This window comes from Hyperoodon ampullatus (genome assembly GCF_949752795.1).
Source record: "Hyperoodon ampullatus genome assembly, chromosome: 7".
Taxonomy (NCBI): Eukaryota; Metazoa; Chordata; class Mammalia; order Artiodactyla; family Ziphiidae; genus Hyperoodon; species Hyperoodon ampullatus.
This window is the reverse complement of record NC_136920.1, coordinates 33,969,511-33,979,597: the sequence shown is the minus strand read 5'-3', so window position 1 is coordinate 33,979,597 and position 10,087 is coordinate 33,969,511. Positions and strand designations below refer to the sequence as shown.

Below are 10,087 nucleotides of genomic sequence, written 5' to 3'. Positions count from 1 at the left end.
AAAACCAGCCAAATGGCACCAGATGATGTAGGTCCCAGTGCCTTCGTACTTTGTAAGCTCATTCACAATTTAAGTACAATGTTGAAGAAAGTGGCAGGTCCCCACGTTGGCTGAGATTGTGTTTCTACTCCCTATGCTAAGTGATGGCCCAGAAAAAGTTCAATTAGTGAGCAGAAACTAGGAAAGTCTTATTTCTTGAATGCATGAGTTGATGAACCAAGTCTTTTCTTTTTTTCTATCTCTATGATGGCATGTGGATACAGTTTTCTCAAGAAAGAAACACAGTAAACAACAGTAATTACTTCTGAGAAGAGGCTTTGATTTTCACTGAATAAATTTTTATATCATTTGCATTTTCTAAATATGCATAAATCTTAGCTTTGTAGTTTATAAGTTCTTCTGGAGTTAACATAAGCAATAGAAACTATGTATTAAAATTGGAATTTAAAACAAGGATGATATTTATGGAATATATATAGTCTCAAGAATGCGTGAAAAATTTCTAGAAGAATGCACGAGAAACTGTTAACACCTGTTGAGCCAACAGGTTAGTGGTAGGAAAGAGACTTACTATTAATGTATGATTTGAATGTGTTTTACATGTTATATATTTATTTTTTTATTTTTTTAACATCTTTATTGGAGTATAACTGCTTTACACTGTTGTGTTAGTTTCTGCTCTATAACAAAAAATGAATCAGCTATACGTATAAATATATCCCTATTATTTATTACTTTTCCAAATTAAAAACAATGTGCTGCAACATTGGCTTCTTCTTTTGCTGATCTCCCATCATACCACATCTGCACTACATAGATAGGCACTTGTGGTCCTTCATCACTTCAGAGAGCACAAGCTTCTCCAGTTGGATGGTAATGATGTTGAGGATGAATGTCATCTAAGCCCTCTTGGTAGTTCCCACAGCACTAAGCACAAGGATGAGTATATAGTAAGCATTTAATAGCTACTCATTATGGACTTTTTGTCATGGCATTTATATATGTATTTGAGAAACTGTTTGCTTAATGATTTGCCCCCCTCACTGAACAAATTAGGTACTTAATGACCATTTTGCTTACCATTGGATCCCTGGCACTTACCTCGGGACCTGGTATATGGTAGGTGCTCAATAAATATTTCCTGAGTTTTCCGCGTTTCCTTCCTGAAGCACAAGCATGGCGGTAATGCCTTGACTACTCTCAGCAACTAAGCTTGTTTCTGCAGTAGCAAGTGCCCGCAGCCTCTCCGGATGCATGTCATGTTCACAGCGAAGGTACTCCCTGCAGCCCATCCAAGAGGGGAGGATTCCAAACCGATACTTAGGCCAGCCCAGGCCCTTTACACACCTACACCTCCTCAGACCAGGGGAGGGGACACCAGGACTATCCCAGGTGGAATATGCACTTCGTAGACACAAACTAATATCTCTGATCTACAAGGAAGCACAAGGGCAGAGTGGTACAGACCACACAGTGGTACTGCTGTCCAACCCTACATACTATATGAGCAATGATATCCCCTATACTTTCCACCAAGACAACAATTTCCTGTACCTGTGTGAATTCCAAGAGCCTGATAGCATTCTGGTCCTTCAAAGCCTCCCCGGCAAGCAGTTACCAGCACACAAGGCCATGCTTTTTGTGCCTCAGAGAGATCCCAGTCAAGAACTTTGGGATGGCCCCCGATCTGGTACTGATGGAGCAACAGCTCTAACTGGAAGGGACGAAGCCTATACGCTAGAAGAATTTCAACATGTTGGACCGAAACTGAAAACTGAGACACATACACTGTGGTATGACTGGATGAGGCCTGCTCACACAGCTCCACTGTGACTACATGCAGCAGTTGGCAGAGGTCAAAGCCAGGAGCAAGAACAAGGTTTGGGCTGTGCAGCAGCTGGTACGGAGTCTCAGGCTGATCAAATCTCCTGCAGAGACATAGAGAATGGACTTGAGGACACGGCGAGGGGAAGAGGTAAGCTGGGACGAAGTGAGAGAGTGGCATGGACATATATACACTACCAAATGTAAAACGGATAGCTAGTGGGAAGCAGCCGCATAGCACAGGGAGATCAGCTCGGTACTTTGTGACCACCTAGGGGGGTGGGATAGGGAGGGTGGGAGGGAGACGCAAGAGGGAGAAGATATGGGGATATATGTTTATGTATAGCTGATTCACTTTGTTATACAGCAGAAACTAACATACCATTGTAAAGCAATTACACTCCAATAAAATGTTAAATATATATATATATATATATATATATGAATGCCCCCCCCAAAAAAATTCTCCTGCAGAAATTGAACAAATGCAGATTGCTGGGAAGTTGACATCACAGGCTTTCATAGAGACCATGTTTGCCAGTAAAGCCCCTGTAGAGGAAGGCTTCCTTTATGCTAAGTTTGAATTTGAATGCCAGGCCCCTGGTGCAGACGTCTTAGCCTACCCAACTGTGGTTGCTGGAGGTAATGGGTCAAACACTCTGCACTATGTGAAAAACAATCAACGTATCAAGGATGGGGAAATGGTGCTCCTGGATGGAGGTTGTGAGTCTTCTTGCTATGTGAGTGACATCACTCGTACCTGGCCTGTCAATGGCAGGTTCACGGCACCTCAGGCAGAACTCTATGAAGCTGTTCCAGAAGTCCAGAGAGATTGACCCCCTGCTCCCCTGGACCAAGCTTGGATAACGTCTACAGCATGATGCTAACACTGATAGGACAGAAGCTTAAAGAGTTGGGGATCATGAAGAACATTAAGGAAAATAATGCCTTCAAGGCTGTTCGAAAATACTGTCCGCATCATGTTGGCCATTACCTCGGAATGGAGGTCCACAACACCCCAGACATGCACTGCTCCCTCCCTCTGCAGCCTGGCATGGTAATCACAGTGGAGCCAGGTATTTATATTCCGGAGGATGACAAAGATGACCCTGAGAAGTTCCGTGGTCTTGGTGTACAAATTGAGGATGATGTAGTGGTAACTGAGGACTCACCCCTCATCCTTTCTGCAGATTGTCCCAAAGAGATAAATGACATTGAACAGATATGCAATAGGGCCTCAACCTTCATGGCGATCCACATGCGTATCAGGTTCAGGAGGGTTGGATGTTGGCCTCTGTGCACGTGTGCTTTCTGGGGGTCTCTGTGTGGACATTTATATACGTGTTCCACTGGGGAGTGCAGCAGCTATATGAGTGTATGTAATTGTGTATGTGGTCTTTTTTGTTTTATGTAGCTAGAAATCTGGGAAAATGAAGTTTTGGATTGTATATTACTGCAACTTTAGTAACATTAATTCTGTAGCATTAATGACTCAGACAAGTTTAGTTTTAAGATGTAAAGAAAGATCTTGGTTACATATGTCCATGCATTCCAGTTAACACATGGATAAATTCTCTCCTTCTCTCTAGATCCTTCCCCTTCTGCACTTTTCTTGAGATCCACCTAATATCTTAAGATTTTTGGGTAATGCTTATATATTTTGAGCCAATCACCAAGGTCTTTGCCTACACTGAAAACCACCCATCAGTGATTGTGGGTGGCCAATACGTACCTTCCATAACACCTGCCTACCTATCCAGGAGCCCACGTATCTACCAGAGCCACGTGAGCCTTCAGGGCATTGGTGTCCTACAGTCACACCATTCAGCCACAGTCGAGATTCCAGCAACACTAGCTATTGAACAAAACATTTTTCAGCCTTTCTTACTATTTGGTCGCCTGGGACCTGGAAGGTGTTTAGATTCTTGATAAGGAAGGAAATGAAAGAAAGAAAAGTATATCTGTGTCTGCTATAGATCCAGACCGCCATCCATCTGTTCTCAATCTAAAGATGATTCCTTTCCCAGACATCCATGTTTTCTTTATAGATTCTTAATGCATTGACCCTCAGAGCACACCCTTGAAGCTGCTTCCCTGGCCAAGGGCAGATCCTCTACCTACCCTATTAAAGTCAGAGGAATGGCACCCAGTATTCAGACAGACACCTCAGCTATCATTCTGTGATTTCCTCTAGTGCCGATAAAAACAAAATATGCAAGCCACCCAGTACCTGTAAACACCCTGTGATCCTTTCCTTCCTTGGACGTTAGCACTGGAAGGACAATGGTAAAGACTCATGTTTCCCTCAACACAGCACTGGATGCAATTATATAAAACTCACTTTGCAAAGTGAACAGGGCTAGACTACTGCAAATAGGTTATTTGGGAGCTTCTGTCATAAGGGGAAGCTTTAAGAACTAGTGTGTTCACCTCCTTTAAACCTGAATATGAGCCCAAGATGTATAAAACATGCTGATTGTTAGAACATAAATTCGAAAATTTTAAAGAAAATATTTGCTTTAGGGAAGAACTGGCTAGGAGATGAACACTCCTTGCAGTGCTAGAGATTTGCCCGTCTTGTCAGAGAAACCCAAGGTCCAGAGCCCAAAGCAGATAGGCAGTGACTTCATCAGGAGACAAAGATAATGTTAGCAACCAAAGTGATACAAATTGTGTCCTGACAGTGCTCACCCACAGATGCTTGGCTTTGCTCAGCAGCTGTGGGAATGGATGGCTGCACAGCTGGAGTCATCATCCCTGCGCCTGCTCTCTTCACCCCCCTCCAACTTTTCAGTCCTGTGCTTGTTACTTTCTAAGAGGGGACTGAAAAGAAACCCACAACTCTGGCTTCTCACTCCCTTGGCCTCTAAGGCCTCAACAACCTTTTTCTGGAATTGGGTTTCCTTTGTTCACTTACAATCCTGGAATAAGGAATTTCCTTTTCTTCTTATAAATCATTTTCTGTAGTCTTCAACTTTCTAGCTAAAAGCTTAGGTGGCTCTTATGAATAGCAGCCTACTTGGACATGAAACAGACTACTTCTGGCTGGATTCCTGGAAGTTCTACAGGTGTTGCAAGTCACACGTAGAACGACCGTTGTGGAATTTTTCTGGTGATTTATAGTCCCTGACCCAGGCATATTGTCCTTTGAGTCCCCGATTAACCACAGCAGCTAACATTTGCATCAGACGATCAGGACCTTCAAGAAATGACACAGTGAATGAACGTCTCAGAGCAGTGGTTTAGGGACTGCCTGATCTATTCTGGATTGGTCGAGCAGATAATTGTGCACAGTGCCGGAATCTTGTTCATTCTTAGCCTTACCACAGACATGCTGCACATTTCCCTCCATGTTTCAGTATAATAAATACTTCATATATACACCAATCTCTTCTAATGAAAACCTTAATATTTTTTTTGAGAAAGCACCAATGCAGTTTATTTTAATTCTTCTAATTTATGAGAATAACTTCTTAATGCTACATCAGAAGTCAATTCATCAATACTGAATTTGGAAAGCACAATCAAGAAAGACCCAAATTTTTATTGGGACTACACAACAGCATATACTAGATACCGTGATTCTAGAACAAAATCAAAAGCAAAAATCTGAAATATGCATGATAAAAGTTCTTAAACTCCAGGGGATCCATGAACCACCCCAAACTGTATACAAAAGATTGTGTAGTGCATGCATAGATTTTTCTGGGTAAAGGTCCTGTAACTTTAATCAGCTTCTAGAGGGGCCCAAACAGTACACGGTAGAATTCTGATTTCCTCTGTATTTTCAATAATGGAAGCTGTGGACCTTGGGAAGTTTACTTTTGCACGTTTAAGACTCAATTTTCATGGCAAGAGGGTAGAAAAGAAAAATAAAAGTAACTTGCGAGGACTGGGCAGGGAAAAACTCCAAAGTGTTCTTTACTTCATAAGTTTTAGTAACATGTTCTGGTTTAGAGAGGGGAAATGGGGACATCAGTGGTAACATCATAAGCTGAAGCAAGGACACTCCTACAGGGATTTTTCAGGTCCTTAGAAAAACCAAACTTTAGTACGAATAAAGCAATAGCAAGAATTAAAAATGCAATTTAACTCAGGTCTAATTTTGTTTCTGCATATTAACAACTTATTTTAAAATTTTGAATATCACAAACTTCAATCAGAATACTTTAAAAAATATTATTCTGCATGCACTTAACAAATATGACAAAAGAGAAGAATTCAGTTGACTTGTTCACATATATTTAAAATCGGCCAGTACAGATAATCACGAACACTTCACTGCATTGATCTAAGGGTATCCTACCTCTAGGCACACGTTCATGTAACACTACTAGTAATTACCCTGGAGCAGAGGCGAAACAGAGATGGAGGAATCACTCTACAAAGCAAGTTTAAGGGATTAAATGTCATCATCGTCTTCATCGTACTCATCACTACTGAGGACAAAGCTGCTGCCTGTGGACAGGGGCCCTTCCTCCTTAACATTCCCTGAATCATCCACAGTTCCTCTCTCATTGGAATCTTCAAACAACTTGTCACTGGCATCGTCATCAAATAACTTCTCGTTGGAATCGTCATCTTCGAACACCTTTTCATCTGTGTCTTCATCTTCCTCATCTTCTTTTCCATCTGAATCTTCAAACACCTTTTCATCTGCATCGTCTTCTTTGTCCTTTTCAACCACATCTTCCAGCCCCTTTTCTTCTGCAACTTCTTCGTCCTCTTTTTCATCCGACTCATCGTCAAATACTTTTTCATACACATCTTCCTCTTCTTCATTCTCATCTGACTCTTCATCAAACTCCTTCTCAGAGCCTTCTTCATGAAACATTTTCTCCAAGCTGTCATCTTCGAATTCTGATTTTTCAGAGTTATTTTCTTCTACCTCTTTTTCAAGAATGTTTTCATTAAGTTCGTTCTCAGAGCCCTCTTCCTCAAAACCTTTCTCAAGGCCGTTTTCTTCTAACTCTTTTTCGGAGTCGTCTTCAAACTGCATTTCCAAGCACTCTTCAGACCCTTGTTCTGAGCTGCCATCTTCAGCCTTCTTCTGGGGGCTGGCCTCCTCCTCAGGCTCCTGCTCAAGGCCGTTCTCATCAGGATCTGTTTTGCATATCTTCTTTTTGGACTCTCTTTCTGCGTCATTCTCTTCCGACTCTTTTTTAGGACTACCCTCTTCATGCTCTTTCTCGGGGCTGCGTTCTCCAGACTCTCTGTCGGGGAAGTCTTCTTCATGCGCTCTTTTGGGACAGCCTTCCCCAAACTCTCTTTTGAGGCAGCTCTCTTCAGATTCTTTTTGGGGACAGCCTTCTTCAGCCTCTTTTTCAGGGCCACCTTCTTTAGCATCTTTTTTAGAAGCAGCTTCTTCAACTTCTCCCCCATCTTCTGTTTTTTCAAAGTTCTTTTCATCTATAGGTTCTTCAAATGCCATTTCAGTTGTGGCTTCTTGAACATTCGTTTGAGATGTGCAAGGGTGCTCTGAAAAATGCCTAACTCTAGAAGGCCCCACACTTTCTGGAGCCCAGACAGAATCTGAACGCTGAAGGCCTCTGTTGGCTTCGGGAGTGTTGAGGAAAACCTCCCATCCTTTCAGCCTTTCCTCCCTTTCTCTCGTGGTCTCCTCCACCTGATAATCTGTAGTCCCATCCCACGCCTGGGCAGTGATTTGACGGCCACCAAACCACCTTCCATTGAGGGTCTGAATACAATAATCAGCTTCCTCCGGATCCCTAAAGGACAGAGAGGCCACACCATCAGGGTGTCTATCAAAGAGGAGGAGCCTCCTAACTTGTCCAAACTTGGAACATTCCACCCGAAGGTCTTCTCTGATCTCGTTCAGCACCAGTGGCTCATGCTCAAAATCTATAGGATGAAACATATTTCTGATGATGACAACTCGCTCATGGCGCATTCGGGACGAACCAGCTCTTCTCTCAGGTCTCCAATCCAACTGCTTTTGTTGCATAGACAGCTTTTTCCTGTAGTCTTTGCACTTCCTCCTCTTCTTTGAAGTGTCATATTCCCCTTTCAGTTGAAACTTTGCCACCTCCACATGTAATTTGTAGCCTCTAATTTCATCGTCATCCAAAAGTTTTAATGCAAGATCCACAGATTCTCTCTTCAAATAACAGCAAAGTCCATCTCCTTTAAGATTTCCTTGATTATCTTTGTAAAGCTTGACCTTAAATTCTTCTGTTTGAGGATCTCTCATAATAATGCCAAACTTGGACATGAGCTGTATAAATTCATCCACTGTAATATCTGGAGGCAAACCAGAAACATACACATTTGTGTTTCTGCCTTCTTCAACATGAAACCATCCTGATTCAGTCTTTCTCTTTTCTCCCCTCTTTTTGGTATCACTGGGTTCGGGGGATTTTCTTTGCGGAGGTTCCTCTGCAGTTCTAGCACTGACATCTTGGACATTTGCAGTAGAACTAGATGCACCATCGTTAGAAAAGCCATAATTGGCCTGATATGTAGCAATAAAATCTTCAGTGATCTTGGGGAACCAAGCCTTCTTGTCCAGGTCCCACTCGTATGGGGTATCAGTCGGCTGCTGCTGGAAAGAATCGTTTTCTCCACCGGGATGTTTCTCGGTGTCGCCGTCCTCATTGCCTCAGTACAATCCTTGCATTCGCAACTGCTCATCAAACTCGTCATTCTCATCCAAGTTGTTGCCGCTCATGTTGCCAACTTAGCCCAGGTGTAGTGTCCGGGAGAGCAAAGAGGCCGAAGTGACGCTGGCTCGTCCCGCCGGGTCTTGACGCCGCCGCTCGATCCACAACGTGGCGGTAGAGGGCACAAGGTGTTTGTGCTCCCCGCCGGCCGATTCTAAGATGACTCGAAAACCTTAATTTTTAAAAAAATGCTTCAAATGTTACATTGGAATTTTTCTCCCTGAATTGAAGAGATACTGATGAAATATTAACAATAATATTAACAATAACCTAAAGGAAAGAAGTATATCTAGATGGCCTCTGCCACATATTTTTATGGTTTTACTTCAGGAATTGTTATTTTTCTCTATAATTAAACTGGGACTGGGTTTTTTATTTGAAACACAGCAGTTGAAATAGAATAATAACTCTCCTCTTCCCATGGTCATACCCAAGTTAGGAAGGTACTTTTCATGGTGACTTAAAGTTATCTTTGTGAGTCTTCTTTCAAAATATTGTTATCTTTTTTATTAATTTTTGTAAGGTCAGAAAAGGAAAACTCTTACTATAGACATTATATCTTAATTGGGTTTAAGATCCATAAAATAAGTTAAATCCCCAGATAAAGACATTGTAACTCATTAAAATAGAAAAATTGGGCTTTGTTATGTTTTTCAAAACATACATAACCAACAACCTCCTTAGCTTTCTTTTTTTTTTTTTTTTTTTTTTTTTGCGGTATGTGGGCCTCTCACTGTTGTGGCCTCTCCCGTTGTGGAGCACAGGCTCCAGACACGCAGGCTCAGCAGCCATGGCTCACGGGCCCAGCCACTCTGCTGCATGTGGGATCTTCCCGGACCGGGGCACGAACCCATGTCCCCTGCATCGGTAGGCGGACTCTCAACCACTGCGCCACCAGGGAAGCCCCTACTTAGCTTTCTTAATAATAGATTGCAAATATGATGCATGAGTGCTGCCTCTCCCTGTCCTGTGTTCATGTCACATAAGTACAGTATAGTGGCTGTCCCACCAGTTCCAGCTGTGACCTCAGAGTCCTTTGCAACACAATGTTTCCAGTAACTGCTGTCCATAAAACAAGAGTTGGGATTTGAGTGAGACTCTGTCTACCATCCTTCAACTGGCATATGATCAATGATAAGGTAACTTCTTTGTGTGTGTATGTTAGAAACTAAGTGAGGGCCCAGGATGGTGGTCCAAGAGGTTTCCAAGCAACCTCTTGCTTGGAAGAGGTTTACACGGTGTGTTTTTTGTTTAGTTTAGTTTTTTTTTTTTTATTTTAGTTTCCTGAAGTGGAATCTGTATCCCAAAACTTAAGCTGATAGGGTTAAGTTTTAAGCCTGGACAAATATACTTCCAGCTGAAGTGTTTACTAATCCTAATATGAGAAGATGAATACATCATTAAACCCTAATTGTAGGGCAGAATTCCACTGTCCCAAAGCATGTGTGTCTTCCTGGCTCCTCTCACCTCTGCCTATGTGTCACTGGGGAACTTGGGGTTAGCATCAGTATTATGCAGATCAGGGGTCCCCACTGAAACCAAGGCCTCTTGGGGTGTGCTTCATGAGAAGCTGAGAGAACTGC

The 10,087-nt window shown here is 42.4% G+C and overlaps 1 protein-coding gene and 1 pseudogene across 2 annotated transcripts; one reads left to right on the top strand and one right to left on the bottom strand.

Annotated features, from left to right (window-relative positions):
* Positions 1-1,200: 1,200 nt before the first annotated feature.
* LOC307055547 (xaa-Pro aminopeptidase 3-like) lies at positions 1,201-3,289 on the top strand (the record flags this gene model as incomplete). The annotated part of the gene is given in 5 exon segments (XM_079707776.1): positions 1,201-1,817; positions 1,819-1,934; positions 2,299-2,655; positions 2,658-3,103; positions 3,239-3,289. Coding segments are annotated over 5 exon segments (1,587 nt in total), but the record flags the coding sequence as incomplete, so codon positions are not given.
* A 2,937-nt stretch (positions 3,290-6,226) lies between these two features.
* On the bottom strand, positions 6,227-8,512 carry LOC307056360 (17S U2 SnRNP complex component HTATSF1-like; annotated as a pseudogene). The gene has a single exon. The product of its transcript is annotated as a 17S U2 SnRNP complex component HTATSF1-like (transcript).
* Positions 8,513-10,087: the final 1,575 nt, after the last annotated feature.